This window comes from Zosterops lateralis (assembly GCF_965231275.1).
Source record: "Zosterops lateralis genome assembly, chromosome: 2".
Lineage (NCBI taxonomy): Eukaryota > Metazoa > Chordata > Aves > Passeriformes > Zosteropidae > Zosterops > Zosterops lateralis.
In genome coordinates this window covers 63,684,688-63,706,820 of record NC_139763.1, presented here as the reverse complement: position 1 = coordinate 63,706,820, position 22,133 = coordinate 63,684,688, and the positions used below count along the sequence as shown (strand labels likewise).

The 22,133-nt window shown below is 44.6% G+C and overlaps 1 protein-coding gene across 2 annotated transcripts; it reads right to left on the bottom strand.

Annotated features, from left to right (window-relative positions):
• Positions 1-5,351: 5,351 nt before the first annotated feature.
• CDADC1 (cytidine and dCMP deaminase domain containing 1) lies at positions 5,352-21,662 on the bottom strand. 2 transcript variants are annotated; one of them, XR_014589348.1, is made up of 10 exons: positions 21,563-21,662; positions 18,064-18,158; positions 16,374-16,551; positions 14,986-15,564; positions 13,012-13,061; positions 11,844-12,013; positions 10,583-10,772; positions 9,896-9,956; positions 6,315-8,651; positions 5,352-5,448 (listed from the first exon to the last, which is right to left on the bottom strand). XR_014589348.1 is itself a non-coding variant. In XM_083855130.1 (9 exons), the coding sequence occupies exons 1-9, from the start codon at positions 21,633-21,635 to the stop codon at positions 8,578-8,580; spliced, it is 1,470 nt and encodes a 489-aa protein (XP_083711256.1). In that variant the 5' UTR covers positions 21,636-21,662; the 3' UTR covers positions 6,311-8,577. The 2 variants fall into 2 exon arrangements, 1 of the variants encoding a protein (XP_083711256.1); XM_083855130.1 differs by lacking the exon at positions 5,352-5,448 and having other exon boundaries at positions 6,311-8,651.
• Positions 21,663-22,133: the final 471 nt, after the last annotated feature.

Sequence of the window (22,133 nt, the reverse complement as noted above, 5' to 3'; positions counted from 1 at the left end):
AAATTAAGCCCCATAATAATATTTCACAGCAGGTGGGGACACATCCCTAATTAAATGAAAATGAGGTCTTTTCTAATGCGACTTTGAAATAATGATAGAACTCCCAATTTCCTTTGGTTAATTCAGTCAAGGTGCTTCTTCTGCCTAAGGGTGCGCTCCCACCAGGAGCTCACAATTTATCTGAAATTACCATCTGAGGGGCGCTGTGTGATTGCAGGACATGATTCATCAGAATGAAGGCAGGAAAGAAGATTGTAAACTAGAAAGATAAAGAAGCTCCAGGAAGCCTCTCCATTCCATTCTGCACACAGCATTCAGGGGGTTTGGATTGCATGAATGAATCTCTGCCAACATAAGATGTACGATCCTGCAATGTCAAACCTTATTTAATACAGCAGAGTGCCAGGAATCTTTGAACCATAAGCTTCTGTCATGGGATTCGGGCAGCTTGTGCTGAAATCAGGAACATCTGATTAGAAGCAGCCACAGGCTCCCCAGAGTGTCCTGGTGTGTACAGCAGCAGGTGTGAACCTGGGAGAGGCCAAGGACTTTGGCCTTCCACAAATGTGGGCGTTAAGACCGCTTGAGCCTCTTAATCTGCATTCTCCAGAGACAAGATCAGATGAGAAGGAAAGAATGACTTGGGCCTCTGCTGTTATCTAATGATAACAGCACTCATAAAAGGGAGAGGAGATCCAGATCCCATTTGTTCTCTAGCATGTGCTTTGCTCTTGCTTGTGAAATTGGAGCAGGGCTAAGAGAACCCAGGCCTCTTTCCAAGGGGTGCAGTGGTGTTTGGTCAGTAGAGAAGCTTTCTCTCTGGGCCAACAAATGCTTCATCTCTCTTTCTGAAGTAGAAGCACTTCAACATTTTGGCTGAAAGTACCTTGCTGCAGAACATCTTATGCCTGGCAGTAAAAGCTGTTATGAGGCAGAGAAGATACAGGTTTTAGTCTCTGTGACATAAAAGGGAATTGTGCACAACTCTCTCCCTCCTTTACTAAGCATTCTTGCATAAAGATCCAGGTTTTCATGGACTGAGTATAAGGTGTCCCAGAACCTCCAGTGGGAAGTTCAGTGCCATGGTGAGAGGCAACCCAGTGAGCAAGAGCTGCTGTGGCCTGGGGAAGAGAAGGAGCTAAAGTCCCTACCATCCCAGCCCCTGCTGAAGGGAAGCCTTGCCGCCAGCAAAGGTTCTGATCCCTCAGGGTCTGTTGTATAAGGCCACAAGGTACCAGCAGCCCAAGCCAGCTCTGAGCACAGATGGTGCTGGGCAGGCATCATGGGATCAGGCTAAGGGGAAACCCAAAACAAGGTTAGTAGTTTTGGCCGTGTGGTTCAGCTCTAAGCCAAGGGTCTCACAGGGCTGTGACTTGGTCCAGCTCCCCTAAGAACCCCAGGGAGAGGCAGGCAGTGAGCCCAACCTTCCTGACTCATGATCCTGCTCCACAGCGCCTGCCTTGAGCTGGCCTCTCTTTCAAGGAATGGGAAAGGAGGAAAAATAATTAAACAACCCACCCCCTTCCTATGGCGTTGGTTGCAAAGGCTTTCCAAAAAAGGGTAAAAATAACCTTTCCCACCTCAGGCTGTGTCACACTGAGTGGCAGCACGGGGACAGCCTGTGCCGGGGGTGTAGCGCCAGCCATGGCCCAGCGGGCGGCAGCTCCCCACACCTGGCTCGGTAATGACGGCACACTGGGGACGAGTGGGGTGCCAGCGCTGTGAGGTGGCGGCGTGCCTTGCCGGGTCACCGCTGCTACAAGAGCCCCGTGGCAGTTTCCATCTCCCTACGGGCACTGGCAGCCGCCGGAAGGGCTTTGCTGCTGAGCATGGGCCCAGGAAAGCTCCGCACTGCCCTTGCTGTCTGCGAGACTGCAGATCCTTGCTGTGGCACGGAATATCAGGCATGGCCAGGTGTCCCACCCGGTCTCAACCCCCTCCCTCCCTCGGTGTACCAGTTTTGCAGGTTGGTAGTGATGCCCACAGGGCCATGGGATAGGGTGTGCTTTTCTTCAGAGCCTCTCCCCCAGGCACAGGTTTGGGAATGAAATTTCCAAATGTCATTGTGCCATGGCCAAAAATGTAACCCGCATATTTTAACCGCCACACTGTGCCAGCAGACACCTCCAGCATGCTGAGCTTTGACAAGTAGTTGGACACAACCAGCACCTGACCACGAAGGCAACAGGTAGGAACAGTTTCTTGGCTGCAGGACAGACACCAGCCCAGTCATGGCATCACAGCCCAGCTCCTCACAGTTAAAGAAACAAAACCCACCCAAATCAGCTCTCCTGGGGATACCTGCTAATCCGCCAGTAAATAGAGTTATTTTTTCTGAGTGCATGGAGAAGAGAGCACCTTGTCTTTGGGGCCATGAAGTGCCTTAACTCTTATGAATAGAGGCCCTTTATTTCCAAATTGCTGCGTATGTTGCCTCTACTGATGCTCAGCTTTGGCAATGCCCTTCAACTCCCTTGTAGAACAGCTGGCTTGACAAGAGTTTGGAGCGGATTTAAAAATACCGTTGTCAAAGCAGAGCCCGCTGCATCTGTTTGTGCAAACATGCAGTCAGGGTTGGCTTTTTGGCACACCCCAGCACAGCCCTGCCTCAGCAGCCAGCAGGGAGCAAACAAACCCAGCCTTTGCTCAGGCAGATGGTCAGATGCCCAACAGGCTCAGTGTGCCTGGGACAAGCGGGAGCCTGCAAGGAACAAGGCTTGAAATCCCATGGGGGAAGTGGAGAAAGGCATCTCCTCCCCATTTTAAAGCTGGGTGTGGGAGAAAATTCATATTCACAGATGAACTCGCCTTGTGCCCCAAGGAATGTCAAGGACAGAGCCACAATTAGCTCATAGCACAGAGCAGGTTCTTGCTGTGGGCTGACAGCCTTCCTGTCAAAGGCTCAAAGGAAAGAGACACTGGGGACTAGCAGGCAAGAAAGCAGCATGTCCCAGGGGACAGCAGGCATTGCAGAGGGAGGAGAGACATATGCTCATTCCAACAAAAGACCCAGCTCTCCTGCTAATACATACCACTTCTAGCCATGCAGCTAAGCTCCTCTGCTTCCTGCTAGCTTTTGTTTTCTCTAGCTAAATCTGTCTTGCTCCACAATAGGAATGAAAGACTAAGTGAAAATGAATGCATCGGCGTTCACACTATCTTACATATTTCTTTCAGGTAGTTCTGAAATAACATTGGGGAGGAGGAGGAAATGTCTGTGCTGGCATTTGTGTGACATGTCCCTAAGGGCTGGCTCTAGCTGAAGTTATTGTTCAAGTACTTCATGGTTTCCCCACATTTCTTCAACCCCTTGTTTTTCTTCCAAGTTAGAAATTTAGCTGCCCTGGAGGAAAATTTACTGGCAAAGCAGAGAGGTGGCCTCACTGGAGCCAAAGTACAGATAGTTGAGCAATGAGGGCAAAGAAGGAGGAAAAAGTTTCGCTTAGTTGTTAGTATACCTGTCTTGTGCTACTGAGGCACATTTTGAAGCTGGAACAGACCCCATCCCTCTAACAATGGTCCTGTAGCTACAGAAGCCACCTAGTCCCAAGAGAGAGCCTGGCTCCCTGTGAAATCAAAGTGGAAAATTTCCTGCACAAAGAGCTGCTACTTGGGGTGCAGAAGATAAACGTCACACTGCAAAATACCCCAGGGAAGAAGCCATGCTCAGCATTTTACTCTGCATGTCTGTTCCCAGCCCAAGCATGGTGAAGCCTGTGCTGCTGCACACCAAGCAAGAAGGCCCTTTGCCTACACAGCAGATATGCCAGCCATGATTTTTCTTCTTCCCATTTATGAGCTTTAAGCTGCCTTGTGTGTTCTGACATTTACAATAAGCATCAGCACACCTTTGTCTTGTTCTGTCCGCAGCAGCAGGACTTTCTGGGTACCGCTCACAATCACAGAATCATGGAGTGGTTGGGGTTGGAAGGGACCTCTGGAGACCACTCTGTCCAACCCCTCTGCTAAAGCAGAAACAGGTTGCAGAGGATTGCACCAAGGTGAGTTTTGAGTGTCTCCAGGGAAGCAGACTCCACAGTCTATCTGGCCAGTCTGTTCCAGTGCTCTGTCACCCTCACAAAAGAGAATTTCCCCCTTATATTCAGACAGAACTCCTTGTGTTTCGTGTGTACCCATTGCTCCATGCTCCTGTCACTGGGATCCACTGGAAAGAGTGTGGCCTCACTATCTTTACACACCCAGCCCTTATATTTGTGGCACTAATATAGGACATGCAAATAGCACAATATAAATTTTATGTGGCAGACGAGAGCTGGAGCAGCTCCTGGGCCGGAGCCCGGCACATGGCGAGTCCCGGCATCCCGGTGGAGCCCGGCACTCCCTGGGTCCCGCTCCCCGGGCATTCCCCTGCCAACAGCGCCCTCTCCCGGCCTTTCTCTGCCGGCGGGGGCTGCCGCGCTGGAGAAATTAATTTAATTTATTACCAATCAAATCTGAGCAGGGTAATGAGAAATAAACACATCTTAGAATAACTTCCCCTTACTCCTCTTTTCTTCTCGGGCTCAACTTCACTCCGGAACTGTCTACCTTCTCCCCTCCGGCAGCACAGGGATAAGAGGAATGGGAACTGTGGTCAGTCACCACACTTATGTCTCTGATGCTCCTTTCTCCTCAGAGAGGGGACTCCTCACACTCTACCCCTATTCCACCGTGGGGTCCCTCCCACGGGCGCCAGTCCTTCATGAACTTCAACATGCATCCTTCCCTCAGTTCTTCATGAACTGCTCCATTGTGGATCCCAAGTCCTGCCAGCAAACCTGCTCCAGAGGGGCTCCTCTCTTCACTGACTTCCCACAGGTGCTGCCACGAGCCTGCTCCAGCACGGGCTTCCCACGGGGTCACTGCCTCCTTTGGCATTCACCGGCTCCAGCGTGGAGTTCTCCACGGGTTGCAGGGGGATACATGCTCCCCTATGGACCTCCCTGGGCTGCAGGGACACAGCTGCCTCCCCATGCTCTGCACCAGGAGCTGCTGGGGAATCCCTGCTCCAGCACCCGGAGCACCTCCTACCCTTCCTTCTCCACTGATCTTGGTGTCTGCAGAGTTGCTCCTCTCACATATTCTCACTCCTCTCCCTGGCTGCAATGGTGCAGCTTTTCCCCACTTCTTAAATCTATTATCCCACTGGCATTATAGTGGTGGCTGCTGGGCTTGGCCTTGGCCAGAGGTTTGTCCATCCTGGAGCTGGCTGGCATTGGGTCTGTCAGATATGGGTGAAACTTCTGGAAGCATCTCACAGAACCAATCCCAGAAGCCACCCACTACCAAAACCTTGCCTCACAAACCCAATACAACAGTAAGCCAGATCTATTTTAAATCAGCACATACCATCAGCCTTCTTTGCTTTCTTAATCTCCAAACAATGTCACTTACTGGATCCAGCAAATTAAAGCCAGGTATTTGGAGTCTGGCTTGCAGTCACAATAGCTGAAACAAAAAAAAACTATTTAGAGGACTACAAACGTTTTCAGAGTAGTCCCCACATTAAACATGGCTCTGGGAAGCCTGTCCCTTTGCCAGCCTTGCTGTGTCCCAGTGACTGCTCACTGTGGCCTACGATGACATTTCAGTTCAAGGGCACTTCAGAAATGCATCTCCCATTAGTCCCCATTTAGTGTATGTGGTTCTATGACATGAGCCAGATGAGCCAGTCTTGGAGGGCATTGAGTGGATTCCTTTCAGCTTAACAGGAATAGCCATAATGCACTCCACTGGCTACCAGGCCCCAAGTCCAAATGCCTGGGCTGGAAAGAGGTGGATGTGAAAGCCCTGGTGGGCCAGAGCCCCAGCCTCATCCACCTGATGCTCCAGCCTCGCTGCCCTACAGCCGCACTGCGGACTGGCACTGATCTTGGCCCCGTCACTGATCACAGATCCTGCTCTGCTCTGCAGTGACTGGGAACTGAGGCACCTGGGAATGTCCATACAGCCAATCCAGGGCAGCAAGGCAGAAGGTGAGGCAGGGACCAGTTTTACTGCTGGATGGTCAAAGCTTCATCTATGTTGATCCTCTCCAAGGAAGGTGGCAGCTTGCAGTGCTCCCTGATGGAGTTCCCACTCTCCTGAGGAAGAGGAAATTAATCCTCACAGCCCGAGGAAGAGGATCCCAGCCCTTTCCCAGGGCTGGCAGGAGGCACAGTCTCATGTTGAGACAAATTCTTCAGGCAGAGCAGAGGGAGCTGAGGTTACAGCTCAGCAAACAGTACCAGGCCTGTAAGGAGTGCGAGCATTCCAAAGCACTATGTAATGTTCCTAATAACGCAAAGCACTTAAAAATACACTTTAGTACTTACTGTCAGATTAATTTATTAGCAGGAAGCATGTTTTGCTGTAAGGCAGACAATTAACAGAGAATTTCTGTAATTCTCAGTCAGGAGGCCAAATTATTACTGACAGTTAATACCTGCAATTAAAATGATTGCTCTAAAATGAATGAAAGAGTCTCAAAATGCATATGGAAATTTCATACAGTGTATAAAATATATAACTTTTACATTTCTTGAGTAAATACTTAGCAGTTTTTATGTAAGAAACAAACATCTTAGAGTTGATTTGCAAAACAAGCACTGCAGGAGACGTCCAGTATTCTGTGGCTCTCCATGGTAAGCAGACAAGCAGAGCAGCACCTACAGAGTTCCTAGGTTGAGAGAGGAACTCCACTTGGATTTCTCCTGTTGGCCAAGATAAAGTCCCTACTTCGTAATTCCAGTAAAAATTAAAGTAGGATTATAGTGACAATCAGAGCCTACAGAAATTTTTGAGCCTCTGGAAGAATCTGTAGAGTATAGTAAGACAGAAATAAAGCCAGGCTTCCAAGCCTTCAGCTTTACAAGGGATTCCAAATTTCACATAAAGTTTTGTAAAAAGTCTTCTTTTTAAAAAAGTAATTAAAAATAAAGGTAGAATCTTAACTCCTCCTGAAGCAGAGATAACCACCAGCATTCACTGCAGTGTAGTTATTTCATGGGTGTGATATTTGACTTAATTTACTTCTCTGTGTACCCAGGCCACCTATGATGTTTAAGGGACTTTTCAATTTGAGCTGTTTCTATGAAGACACAGATTTTATTGATTTTGATACCACCAAACTGATCACTATAAAACTTGAAGGGGCCTTAAATCTGGCTCTGTTTTTTCCCTTGCTTCTACTTCAAGTAGATGAGCATTGCCAATGGATTATGGAAACGAGAAGGTTTCAGTGGGTGGACTACAGCAGACCTTTTACTCTAATTTGGACAGTGTACACTGTCCAGTCACAGCCTTGCTACCCAGTTCCAAGCTTCCCCAAAACCTAAAAGAAATAAAAAGAACCTACAGATGCATCTTAAGACATGATTCCCCTTCCATGACTTTAAGAAGGGCAGCAAAGACAAGATGCATGAAAGAACTGGGAAAAGGCTGCTTACATGTCCTACCAGCAGGAACAGAAAAAGATCTCAAGTATTTGCACTGGAGAGCTCAGCAGAGGAGTGAACAGAAAGTCTTGGGACATCTGCTAAAACAAATAGTTTGAGGTCAGAGTCAAAGCAGGAAACAGATGGGAATCAAAAGATTCTGGGTACAACTCCTTGTTTTGGTTATGCATTACTTGCCCTCTCAAACTAGCAACACTAGACTGCAGTATCAGTGGCTGTCCCAATGTCCCCCCTGTAGTGTAGTCATCCAAGACATGGGCACCTGAAAAGATCTGGGCTATTCCACTGGTACAGATCATCCTATCTGAGAAACAACAGCACACTGGTGATTTATTAGCTTCTGTAGTCCTAGGAGCCTGTCAGTGAAGATTAACAAAACCTCAACACTAGCCATCTTCAGAGGTATGTAGGTGCCAATGAGACACATACAGCCAAATGCTTTTATGCCTGCCCCCAGAAGCTGAGAAAAAGCAAAGGTAATCTTTCATAAATTCAGATGGACTGCATGTGAGGAAGCACAGAGAGCAGCAAGGCAAGTACCACGAAATGAAACAGCTCTGCTGCTATGATAGGAAGTGTGTATGAGAGACAAGATTGGTATCCAAATCATTTAGCTAGCAATGACTGCTATCCCAATGGTTTTATGTCCATTATACTGAGAAGCAGACTGAGAAGCAAAAGCCACTTTCAAGAACAGAGATAGTTGCTGGTGTTTATTTACCTATCATTTCCTAGAAGATTCCCTTGATGACTGTATTTGAAGACCTATGGCTTATTTCTGCCATTTGCTAGCCCAGAACTTATAAATCCATTCCCTCAATCCAAACTCCAAGCAAATAAAACACCATTTTATTATTACTCTGACCTACCACCAATGAACTTTCAGTATATTTTTTTAATGTGTTAAAAATTATCAGCCACCCAGTTACTTTCACAGAAAATACAAGCAGCAGTTTTTCGCCAGGAGCTTCTAAATTAAAAAGATCCTTCAGGTAATGCTGTAAAACATTAAAGACATCATAAATAAACTTATTCTAAAATTCACTTTCCAAACAATAAATAAAACTCTTCCTTATTTGAAAGTGCAAACAGGCTGCATTATAAAAAGTACGAAGCGAGACTGCAGAAAGGGCTTAATTATTCAGTAATGACCAAGACACAGTTTCTTGCTTTGGTGCTGCTGGTCATCCAGCGATTTTGTTTTCTGGACCCCATCTAAAGAGAAAAACATGCATGGAGCATTAATACAACAGCAAGCACAGCCTAATACTCAACACGGACAGGCATACTGGAATAATACTGGGGGTGGGGAATGGGGTGGAGATTGTCTTCTTCCCCTTACAGAGGAACATGCAATAATCATAGCTAAGAGGAAAACACCAAGGAAAGAGAGGAACTTAAACCAGTTCAGTATTGAAGATGGAGGAACACGACATTAAAGAAAACTATGTTAGAAAAATCAGCCCTGTTAAAAGTAGTCAAACAAAGTACCCCAGGATTAATCTTTCTCCAGCTGGGTCTAAAAGCCATCAGAAGAGAGAGGGACAAACAAGCCCTAACATTTTGCAGTGATCACTAATGCCATAAACACTACTGAGGCCTTCCCTCCCCTGCTTTCCCCAGACCATAAGGAAGTAGCTAACAAAAAGACTTCTCCACTAATCTATCTCAGTACATGTTAGGAATTTGCTTGGAGTATGTGGCTATTTGTGTGCCACAAAAACTACCTTCAGTCTTTTTTATGCTCCTAGCATCGTACTCAATGCATCTTTACACTGCATCTTCCTGCTTGAAGCACAAAAATTATTTAGCTGTCATTTTCCATGTTGTTTTCCGCTTTGGATGAATAACATTTTAAGGATTGGTAGCTGACAGTAGACACTTATGGTGGATCTCTTTTGTAGCACAAAAAGGCTTCAAAGTAAGACTTATCTAAACTGTTTTGAAAAGATGACAGCTCCCTTGCTACAGGGGTGCGTGTCAACAAAGATTTTGTGACCTTTATATTATACATGTGCATATATATGCACAAATATAAAAGCACTGAAATGTTCTGCAGAACATATATAAATTACTTGAAGGAGTCCAGCTCAATTTCTCTTGAAAAATAAGGGTACTGTTTTTAGAACACAATCTAAAACGTCTTTCTAGAACAAAATTTAAATCTACACACCAAACAACATGTTGCTGACCTTCATAATGGCATTGCGAGATTTTGTAATGTGTGTCAATGCCAAGCATTTTGTTACAAGTTAGTTACTCTGTTACAGGTAGTTATTACCTATTAGAATTAGCTCATCTATTCAAAATCCTCAGAAAACTTTACATAGCAAAATTTAAATCTGAAATCAAGACTAATTAATTAAGACTAAACAATCCCAGAGGGAATCAGGCTGGTTTAAAATGTGATCTCACTTATTGATTTCAGTCATAAAATGAATTAATGAAAAAACACTTACTTTCCCTGGCTGTAGGGTCATGGAATTCAAGTGCATTAGTGTGCAATGGACTTAGTTGCCACTGGTAAAAGAAGAAGAAAACATTTACTTACTCCAGAAGACTGAATAAGGAGCAAAGTGAGACAGGAAAAGTACCCTACAGGCCTTCACTAAGAGGCATGTCATGGAGTGAACACACTTACTTTGAGGACAAATAAATATTACAGTCATGCAGACATGAACTCCCTTGAGAAGGGGGAATGAGGCTGCTCACACTGACAGTGCTGTGGTTTGTCATGGAGAGCACCCTGACTGCAGGCGCACTTGGCCACATTCAAAACCCACTGCAGCTCTTCTGGGAGCTGCTGGAAGGGCCAACAAAACCACACAGTGACCTCCCAAATCAGCTGCCATGCTGTGACAGGGGAGGCTCGGAGACAACTTCGCCATGTGAAGAGACCACCTCCAACAACAGTGAGTTAGAAGGAAATCCTCCATGTAGATAGAGAAAACAGAGGGGCTCAGCCCCACCCTCTGGTACATTGCACAGCAACTGCTTCCCAGAACTGTGACAGAGCAACCTCCCAATTCCACTCACCTGACTAAACAGCACAGCACCCATCTATGCTGGCTGCAGACGACTGCTCATTCTAGTCTCCCAACAATGCTGTCCTCAGTTTTTAGAATACAGTACAGTTAGACACTTACTGTAAATTTGCTTACACCCTCAAGTTCACCAAACTTCATATAGGATATATCTGCTTTCTTTTTTCCAGCATCAACATCTCCTGCATAGATCTGCTTGATACCAGCTCCTTTAATTAAAGGGACACATTCATCACATGGACACTTTGTTACAAATATCATGCTTCTCTCATCTGGCTTTATTTCTCGACACCTACAAGAAGTCAGAAAACAGAATTTCAGAGTTTATATCTTGGTACTTTTGGATTGTGACAAATTTGATACCTCAAAAAGCAAACAAGGAAGTGTTATTTACTCTCAGAAGCTACTTATTCCTAATCAAGTGCACAAGAACACAATGGAATCTGGTTTGGTTTCACAATCTGTGAACAACACCCATCCCACGTCTCCACACCTATTTTTGTTGGAAGCTTCATCAGCTGCCACACTTCCTCATTTTGGGTTATGGCACAGTCTAGCAAGAAGCAGAGCCAGTGGCTTGTATCTGAAGGATAACTGAAGGAGCCAATATCCTTTAAAATCCAAGTATATAAGAAATCTGAAGAAACCCCAGGAGCTGGCTGTGTCCATACACATCCAACTTCCACATCACAGGCATAAAAAAGACTCTTGATTGCAATCCACAGTTCACCACAGTGACATCACACATTGTCCTAGTTTGGGCTGGAATACAGTTAATTTCTTCTCAGCAGCTGGTGCAGTGCTGCTGTCTTTTGGATTTAGTATGAGAATAATGTTGAAAACAGACTGACGTTTTAGTTGTTGCTAAGTAATGCTTACTCTGAATCAAGTGCTTTGATTCATATTCTGGCAACAAAGAGCTACACAAGAAGCAGGAAGGGTGACCTAAAGTGTCCCAAAGGATATTCCATGCTAGAGAGTGTCACTCCCAGTATGTTGACTGGGGGAGTTACCTGAAGGGACATTGATCAGAGTTTGGGGATGGAGTATGGCATTCATCAGTGGCTGGTGAGCAATTAATTATGTTGTGCATTACTTGCTTTTTTCCTTGGGTTTTATCTTTATTTACTATTTTATCTACCATTATTAATAAATTTTAATTTGTTTCAATTATTAAACTGTTCCTGTCTCAACCTACAAGTTTTACTTTTGATTCTTCTCCCCATTCCACTGGGGCGGGGTGATGAGGGAGAGGCTGCCTGATGTGTACCTTCCCCACTGAGCTTAAACCACAACATGTATTTGTCATAGAATTGTTTCCAAACCATCTCATTCTTCTCTGTAGTAAAAACAAACCCATTACCTGAATGTCAGGGCGTTCTGCTCTGCATGGATAATGTATCTGAACTTTCTGATTTCCCGATCTTTTTGCTTATCGTCCATGTGTGGAAAATCAGCATATTCAGATCCAACAGGAAAGGCGTTGTAACCACAGCCTACAAAATACATTGCTCCTGTTCCATCACAGCCTCTCTGCAACAATAAAAAAAGTATCAAATTTGGAGGTATTTTAACTGAGTTTTAAGTCAAAGCGCTGTGCAATGTACACTTTTGTATGATCAGAAAGCTCAGCTCTTGCCAACTGCTCCATGTCTGTCTGAAGCTTTTCCACTGAGCCCTGCAGGAGCTGCACAGGTAAAGTGTAACACCACAGTTACCTGCACCAGGCTTTGAGGCTTTCCTTTCGGCAAGTAATACTGACAGCAGGGACAAGAACTCTGAAGGATTTAGTCCTGAACCATGTACATGATTAAACACGGCTGGAGTTCATCCCTGATGTGCCAGAGATAGTGTTTTGCCTGTCTTTTAACAGACCCAGTGACCAGTGGGCTGATAAGAGGCGACTGGTGATTGAAATAAGGAAAAGAAACAGAACAGCAATAAGCAGCTGATGACTGAAGTGTTAAAAACAAATTAAGAGTATGTAGCAGCTGTGTGAAGAATGAGGCTTCCTGGGATTGGTAACACCCATAAGCAGAGATACAAAGCACAAAAACTTTGTTTGGATGGGAAAAATCACTCTAACGATATTCATAGAAAAATACCACTTTATCCAAAAAGGAATGTGCTAAAGCCCAATATAGCATTTCAACTGCAACAAATCTCCTCAGGAGACTGTCAGGCTACAATTGCACTGAGACCTCCCCTAAAAAGAGCTGCAAAGAGGGGCCATGTAGGGCACATGCTGCCTGATCAGCAGCTGCAGCAAAACCTTGTGGCCAGAATACCTGGAATAACTGACTATGACTGGGGAAGCAGGTACACTGAAAATCTAGGTAGAGACACTGTCATAGCTACTAAAATAATTAGACTTCCCCTTCATCTTAAAGCATAACAATGAACCAGTCGTTAACTTAGTTACTAAAGCTGTGTGTGTGTATGAAAACCACAAGTGTATAAACTTTAAGGACAATAACAAAGCTCATGTATGAATTGAGAGTGCAAGAAAAAGTAACTTTTTCAATACTTACTGATTTTTCCTCTGCCCAAATAATAGCTCCAACTCCCGTTTTATGATCCTCTAAAATACATAACATTTTAGGAGTAAATAACAAATAAAGCAGTTTTGAGTTACCTATACATTAACAAATGACATCCTAGAGTAAGGAATAACATTTATTGTTACTTTGTGAATGGGAGGAAAGAAATGCAGAAAGAGTAAAAGCCTGGAAATCATGAGAGTCTACTGTAAAAGCTGGGTGTGCTCTTACTGCAAGGCAGTAATTCTAAAATTTTGCTGTGTATATTTGTTCACAAATGAAATGAAGCAACCAACACATAGATAAGAATATGTGTGGCAAGAATATGTGTGTACAGGTTCACTAATGTGAGACAGGAAACAGATAGAAACCTTCTTGTTGTTTACTACTTAATTTAATGACTTAATTTCTGCCATTCTTTAAGTTTATGGCTCTGTGGTCTGAAGTCCTATCGAAATTAGTTCTATTTTATACCCAATTCAGAGACAAAATATTAACAATTGGATTTTGGGGGTGTATTATATCACCACCATAGGAAAACTGCTACAGAGCTTTCATTATATGACTTGGATGTTTTTTATGGCACTTGAAAATCTTCCCCAGTAGCTACTGATGAGAATCTTGACCAGTTAAAACAGAGCCTATCAAGGAGAAAAACATTTCAGGCTTCCATTGATTAATATTACAGAACACACTGTTTCCATGAATCATCATCCTTAGTATCACTACCATATGCAAAGAGGGTCTTTCCTGCAAAAAATGTATTTTATCAAACCTGTCTTAATTTATATTCTGCATATTTATTAGTCACTGATGAAGAGAAGATGATAAGGACTGATTAAACCAGCATAGATAACATCCTGTGTTCTTACTCCCTTTATATCCCTTTATATCTAAAGCACCTAAATATGGGTGTGAGCTGCTATTTATTTTAATTTCATTACAGTACAAAAAAAGTTGGCTCAAAACCCAGACCTGAGTCCAGGCTGAATACTACAGATAAACCTGAACTTTGCTGCCCCAAGAGTACTCAAGCTTTGTCATTCCATCTTGTTCTGTATAATGACAGCTCTACAAAGAACTCATAACTGGTTACATGATACTTCTGAATTACATGAAAAAACGTCATCTCTGCAATTTTTTGGAGACAAAATTTGCTCAGGTTATCTGACTTAATAGGTTGGGTTTGGATGGGTGTGTTGGGGGATTAGTTTTGGTTTAAGCTATATATGCACTATTTGTTTGTTTACAATGGTTTTAAAAAAAGCAACTATCATATCTAGAGTAAAAAAAGCCATTCCTATGGAGTACCAGAAAGTTAAAAGTTTTCATATTCTGTTCTTTGGAAGAACTTATCACTTTCCTGCATTGGTACCCAGAGAGAATAAAGCAGCTAACAGAAGTCATCTCTACCAAGAGAGAGTCAATAATCATCTTTCTACCTCAGAAGCCTGGACATAAAACTCCAGCATCTGTGCAAAGAAAACCCCCATCAGACATATAAGCACTTCCACTAATAACATTAGGACTAGGAGACTTAATATAACTGTACTTAATGTCCTACTGAAGGATATTATTTCACTGCTTTTTTCTGAAGTGTACATAATCTGCTTGAAATATTGACATTTATTTGATAACAGAAGCATCTTGTGAGATCTCAGTAAAAAGAGCCTCAGAGCAGCTTGCAGAATTTAAATGTCATTCTGTTTCTATTTTCAGTTGGGCGTTGGACACATTGACAGGGCAGGGTTTGCCAGCACTGTAGGTGAAATACCTGCACTGATTTCCTCATGGAAAGCTTTCACACACAATACTGTGTGCCCCGTGGAGTCTTTACTTTCACTGCTGCACTCATTTCACACATGTAGGAGTGGAACTGAGAACTCCTTGCTCAAGAAGTGTTTGGAAGAATAAGACTGAAGTCAGGAAGCAGCTGCACTGCCAAGAGCCCGTTGTAACACTCACCTGTGCGATAGGCGAGCAGCCTGGCCTGGATCATACAGTGCCTTGCCACGTCCTGCGGCAAACACTGATCGTCCGCCTCGTTTGCTCCTTGGGATCCACTCCCGTAAAATCCAAAGCAGCCAAACACAGGGACACTGGCAGCCACTGATGCCAAGACCAAGACAAGATCTTTCATATTCTGCCTAAGGTTGCTGAAGTATGGGTTTTCACAGAGGTTCTCCAGTCCTATTGTCATCAGTATTTGCTTGTGCATTTCCTCACTTGAAATTAGAAATAAACTTTCATACTCTTTTATTCTCTCTTGCCTACATGCAGTATAAAAGTCGGTGTTACAGTCAGGCTGCGATTTTGCTATTTTCTGAATAAAATCAAACTTGGTGGAAGTTTCTTCAATGAACTGCACCATTTGGTACACCAAAGGCTGAAGCAACACACACACACGAGCACGACTGTTCGACTTCAGTCTTTCCACTGCTTTGGCATCCAGCTTTGCATCCTCAGTGCTCGTTGGGTTGGATACCTCGTTCTGCAAGCTGATTTCAGGATCTGCAGGCCAGTAAGAAATCCTGTTCACCCCGGCTGGAAGACAACACAATGCGGCAGAAGGAACCATGCAAGTGCAGTGGAACATAAAGATTACATTCAACACACTATTGCCTAACCCTGGTTTTGCTTCTTTAGGGCCCCAAGTCCTGCCTGATGGGTGTCCAGACAAGAAAAAATGCTGGTAGCTACAAGTATTTAGGGTTATCCCACTTGATAATCAGACTACAGGTAAAAAATTGAGTTACCCAAGTTCTCAGACCTTTGTGACTGCCTAATTTTGAATCTTAACAACAGATAAATTAGCAACACACAAAAAGAAGTTAGCACTGATAGACATTGCTGCTGAGACTAAAAACAGTATTTGCAGAAGGGCTGTACCAGCAGATCCCATTTCTGGAAGTGACTGGTCTGGTTTGTCTTCATCTCTCATGGGAAAAGGAAACCCTTAAGTACTCCCTGTGATTTCTGCATAAAACCCCACTTTTCCCTGGTGTCAATGACAAGCAATGGGAAAGCAAGGAAAAATACATCCACCTAAGCCTAGTCATCAGGCTTAGGGCTGCTCTGGCAGAGTGCAAAAGGACCATCAGAACCTCAGCAGTGCATCCCAGTCAAGAAATAATGGTTGCACATTACAGAGAAACAGAGTCTTGGCAGGTAACCCCAGTTTCTTGACCATCAGCTCCAGGAAATGTACGTTCACCCCTATGGAAAACATCAATGCAGGCTACACAAGTCAGGGATTGGCATTCACAAGTGGGACAGTCCAAAGAGAAAACAGGCTTTCTGTTTTCAATCATAAGTGTAACATTTACTCCTCCCACACTACAGTCATTGCTTACCATTTACAATCATTTTTAAGCAAGTGGAACATGGTTTTCTGGAAAAATAAAGATCACAGTTTCTAAGTCTTGATCCATGTTTAATGAGTGCAATCTGGCCAGCATGCAAGTCTGTACTGGAGCAATGAAGACCAATAATTTTCATGTTTTTCACCACAACTAGACCACTCTTCTTCACCTACAGAAAAAGGCATTATTATTATTTTACTTTTTTCCAACATGGAGCCCATAAAGATGTTACAGTTCTTCCTTGGATAACAGCAACCAACCAGCAGCAAAGCATAGAGTTCTTCAGTACAAATGAATCATTAAACAATCTGCACTTTCTTAAGCATTTTTTGTTGTTGTTTTGTTTTCACATGTGCCTGTTACTATCAGGGTGTCATGTCCCTGTCAAACTCCAAAGAGGGACCTTGTCACAAATTCCTGACTTTTTCTGGTCAATGCTTTGCCCATAACAATATCCAGAAGCAGCACAGAAAATTCTGCCAGTTATAGCTGAAACCTTCTCTGAATCCGCCAGCATCTGGAAATGCTTGTGAATTTAATTTCTGTCTAAAACTTGACCATTCTGAGAGCCAACAGCTTCTCTAGCTTTATTTCTGTCCCTTCATTTATGTAAGGAGTCCTGGTTCTAAAGAATCTTTCATGGAAGAAGTCAGCATATCACAGATGAGAGCTATTACATCTGGATTCCCACGTATTGTGAGACAACTGGATAGAAGCTAGTTTGATGAAGCTGGTGAAACAGATCTCATTATGCAATTCAGCTGCTACTGCAACACTGTTGCCTTAGACCTGTAAATTGTACAACTGCTTTGTGGTTACAGAAATGAGGCTTTACTAAAGCCCTACATACAAGCCAAGTGCCATTTCTAACTGAATTACTAAATTTCAAACTGCTTTTGAAGGCTGTAGGTACTGCTCATCTACCCCTTTCAGATCTAGCTTGGGACATAACACAGCTCTGAAAATGAGGCCTAATTGTCACTCAGATTATTTTCCTATCTTTTCTTGCCCCGGCTGATACACATGCTATGGGTCTCACCATATGGGTATGCTCAGCACAATGCAGTTTGTGAGCATTTAAAGACCCCGGTAACAACTCTGAGCACAAAAGGAAGCATCCTGTTCCAGGTCAGTCTGAAAATGCCTCTTGACTTTGAAGAATAACTGGCTACTGTTTAGAAGACTCACTCTCAAGGGCAGTTTCCTTTCCTTTTAACTAAAGTAGTTACCTACAAGTTCTCGATCAGCAAACATTTCAAATACTTGTGTACACCTCCACTGTATAAAGGAACTCATCTACAATCACAAACATTGTAACTCTCTAAGAGTCTCTCTGCACCAACAACTGCCTTGACTTTACACACAGGATATACACCACAACTCCTCTGTCATGCTCTTTAAAACACCTGCCTTTTTTAATGCTTGCTTCACTTCTTGGGGTATATACCATGCCTTTCAAAGTTTTTCAGTAACAGCATGCTATTTAGCCATTTTGCTATTTATCTCCCACCACTGGATTTTTTTCTAATTCTAAGAAATATTTGAAAAAAGTTTATTACATGTGGTTGCTTTTGTTTTTTTTTTTTCATCCAGACTATGTCCCATCTAAAGAGCAGTAGGGTTAAATTCACTGAAGGAGCTCTTCAGAAAGACCAATTAACAATAAGCACAGACATTTTACCTGGGATTTTTTCTGCTGCTCAGCCGAGGGAAAGAGCTCCATCCAGAGGCTTAATAAAGTAAAAAGATTGACCTTAGAAAGTCTTGGCATTTGACCTGTTATGAAGGAAAAGGAAGAAAAGAAAAAAAAAGAAATATTTATTAGAGAATATTTATAAAGAAACTCCATATTGCTGAGTATTATTTTTCAAGTCTTCTACACCACAGCTGCTAGGGAAGCTGGTTCATCATCCTTTCTGCTCTTTCAGCTGCTACATCCACACTATCCTTCTCAGGGCAGTCATTCCCAACTCAGGGTGCTCACTCACATCTGGACAGAGATACCTGAGCAACAAGAGGGACTGGTGAAACTTTCACTGAAGTTCAGTGAGTTAGTTCGACTCAGAGGTGTAGGTCTGAAATCACAGACCAGATCATCAGATCCCACCTAACTTCATGTGCTCAGATGATTCACAGATGCTTACAGAAATCTGAGACAGCTTCCAATTCAGCTTCAGGCTCACCACAGAAGAGGGCAAAAATGTCCAAGCACACATATCATGATCCTACATAGATGCCCACAGAAAGAGTGGATGAGCCATTGTGAAACCTTCCAGTTACATCAGTTCTGGAGATCCTGCTTCTGGATTCTTACAGTCTGCTTAGATTTTGGCTAGGCTTTTACAAAAATTTAAGCCTTTTGCTCAGGCTGTCACTTCTGACAAAATATCCAAATGCAGAAATCTCTTCTTGGAGCACCACCTTGTGTTGTGCTTCTATCCAAAATCAGGAAGTTGTCCTTTGAGGGACAGCACTCAGCATTACTCAGTGTCCCACAAAGGAAAAAGGAGGAAGTACTTTGGTGTTTGGTAAAGCTTGCACTGTTCCAGATGTAAAGCTATCTTCTCACACTTGGCAAGAAGTTAACTAAGTCTTTGAAATATCCCCAGTCCCCATTTCAGGGGTGCTTACAGAGAGCTGTAATGAACACACACTCCTATGCAGGTCTCACACGTGCTGTCTGACTATAGTATTATTTCTGTTTCTTTTCCCACAAATGTTACAGTTCTTGCAAAGGAGGAAATGGCAGTGGCAAGAACGGAACAGAATAGAGAAAAACATTCTTTTAAGTAGTTCCAGCAGCTTGGAAGGGATACAATCACTAAGATTATGTGGCTGGGGGAGAGGGTTAGTTTAATGGCGTGTCAGTGAACCCAAACAATTAGGACAACAGGTAAACATATGCAATCCATGACTGAAACACCATTTACAGATGATATTTTAGCAGCTTTTTTCACACATAAGTGTGGTTTGGGAAAGCAAATACAGGCCTGTCAGCAGCACTGTTTGATGCCACATTGTCCAGCCATCCCTTAGGCTGCCCAGCTCTGCTACCCTACTTGGCACAAGCACTGCAAGGGGCACCTGGTTAGCACAGTCAGATACGTGCGCTAAAAATGTACATGGCAAGCAGCACACAGCGAGATTTGTTGTCACTTGTACTAAAACCAAGCTGTAAAAGTAAGTCTACAAGCCACATCTAAAGAAGCAGAATCTGTTTTGTTAAATGGGCATTTAAGTTCATTCTCATTACAGCCCTGTCACAGCACACACATGTACAGTTCCTAAGTGGAAACAAACAGTGCAATTTATACCAATGCACACACACACCTTTGTGTTTTCTAAAATGGACAATGATTTGGTACACAGAGTAGACTTAAAACTGCATGCACCATAAAAAAGTTTTAATTACTCTTTGTTTTCTTGCACCTAACCTGCATGTGACCCGTCAAACATGTGGGAAACAAACTGAAGAATATCCCGACATGAATTTATAATGAGAAGCAGGAAAGACCTTCAGTTACAGTTATCATATCTGTGTCTTTGCATTTTCACTCACTTAGGTGGCTAAACACTACCTTACGTTCAACAGGGTGAAGAGAAGGCTGATTAAAGTGGACTGGGAAAAAGGCAGAAGACATCTTACAGAATTAAAAGCAGCTACAGAAGGCTGGGGAAGTAAAGGAATCCGGCTCTCTGCCACTGACAGCAAAGCCACATAAAACAGGAGTGCTCTCTCCAGATGCATCAGGCCCACTTCACACAAAGGTATGATTTTATTCCTCCTGCTTATGGGCAGGAGGAATAAAATAAAAAAAATATAAAGACCCTGCTTATGGGGCGAGGCATGCTCTGAGGAAAGTGTGCTGTGCAGGCTGGTGCCAAAACCCTGCTGCACCTGGAAGCAAACAGGAGCAGGGCACAGCCTACCCACACATGGCTCAGATCCAGGATTATGTCCTGGCTACAACGCAGGAGTTCCTAGTCCAAAGTCTGAAAGGCTTCTAACAAGTGCTTGACACCAAGGAGGAAGGTACCAGTGACATCCCTCTGCTGCCTGGAAAAAGGAAACTAAAACCCATTTCAGACTTACTCAGTTCAATCCAGGATGAAACGAAACTCATAGACCCACCCAGGAGAGCTGGCTGCCCTGCCCTGGAGCTCAGTCTGAGAACCACACACACATCACACCTGTAGGCACACACCCCTCCCTTGGGACCACAGCAGTGGCATCTGTGGAATCTGTCAGCACTTGTTTCTCCTGGGCACCCCCAGCCCTGTGAGAAAGTTGCTCTCTACCAACCCCATACCACGGGCCTGCTGTGGGGTTAGTAAGAACATCTCTCAGAAAGTGTTTTCCTGCACATTGCACTGTAGGCACAGTAAATACACCTGGTATAGGGCTGGAGAAAGAAATCACCGCAATGGGCTGGAAGGGGGGAGCAAAGTACAAGCTTATGTGATCAAAAGGCTCTTGTGGAGAAGGGCACTGTCAAACAGAGGTGGAGGAGGATGGAGGAGATATATATATATATATATATATATATAATATATATATACATATTTATATACACATATTTATATATTTTTATATATTTTTATATATTTAATATATAAATATATGCTTAAAGATACTATACAGAAGTATAAATATACTTTATGTATATATACACACACTGTATACATAGCATGAAGTATGCATATATATAAAGTATCTACTTACATACTAGAGATACACCACATATATTTATATATATTTTTTTGTATGAAAGTATAGGTACACATAAGTACATATATACTTTATATATATACACACTTACATATACGCATATATATACACATACATGTAGGTATGTGTATATGATGTATGGGTATGTATACGTACACCCTACTGCACTGTCTGTGAGGGGCAGGAGACTCTTTCAAGCCCCGCCGGCGGAGGGAAAGGCGCGGGCTCTACGAACAGCCCCGGGAAGAGGCGGAAAGCGTCCCCTGAGGAGAGGACAAGCCGGGCGGCCCCTGGAAGGCCCCGGTGTGCGAGGCGAGACCCGCGAGGGGCCGGTCAGCGCACACGCCCCTCACACCGCCCGGCCTGGCCCGGCCCGGCGGCAGCGCCGCGGTTCCCTCACGGCGGGGCAGGCCCTGGTCCGCCCCGCTCCCACCCCCGCGGCCCGGCTCACCGGCCATGCTGTCGGTCTGCGTGCTCGCCGCTTTCCCCCGCGGCCCCGCCGCTGTCTCCTCGGCGCCGTGCATGGTGCATGGGGGCCGGTGCCCGGAGCCCGCCGGTGCCCGCAGCCCCCGCCCGCTCCGCCCCGCCCTCAGGCCGGCCCCGCCCCGCCCCGCGCCGGTCGCACCGCAACGGCCGCTGACGGGCGGGCGCCTCGGCCAATGGGAAGCGCACAATGGCGCGGGGGCGGGGCGGGGCTCCCGCTGGGAGTTAACGGGGCACGGGGGGCGCGGGGCGGGCGCGTTGGGAGCGATCCACGGCCGGCCGGTCAGCTCACGGCCCTGCACAGCACCAGCCCCGAGAGACACACCGTGCGCCTCAGAGCGCTGTCCAAACGCTTCTGGAACTCAGCCAGGCTCCAGTGCCCAGCCACCGCTGGGTGAAGAGCCTTTTCCCGATATCTCGTGGGGTCCAGGACATCCCTTTGGATGACCCGGGACCCGGGAAAGAGAATTTGAGCCCTGGACAGGGGGTGTGGAGCCGGTCCAGGGGGGTTGGAAACCTTGGCACAGAGCCCAGGAAGA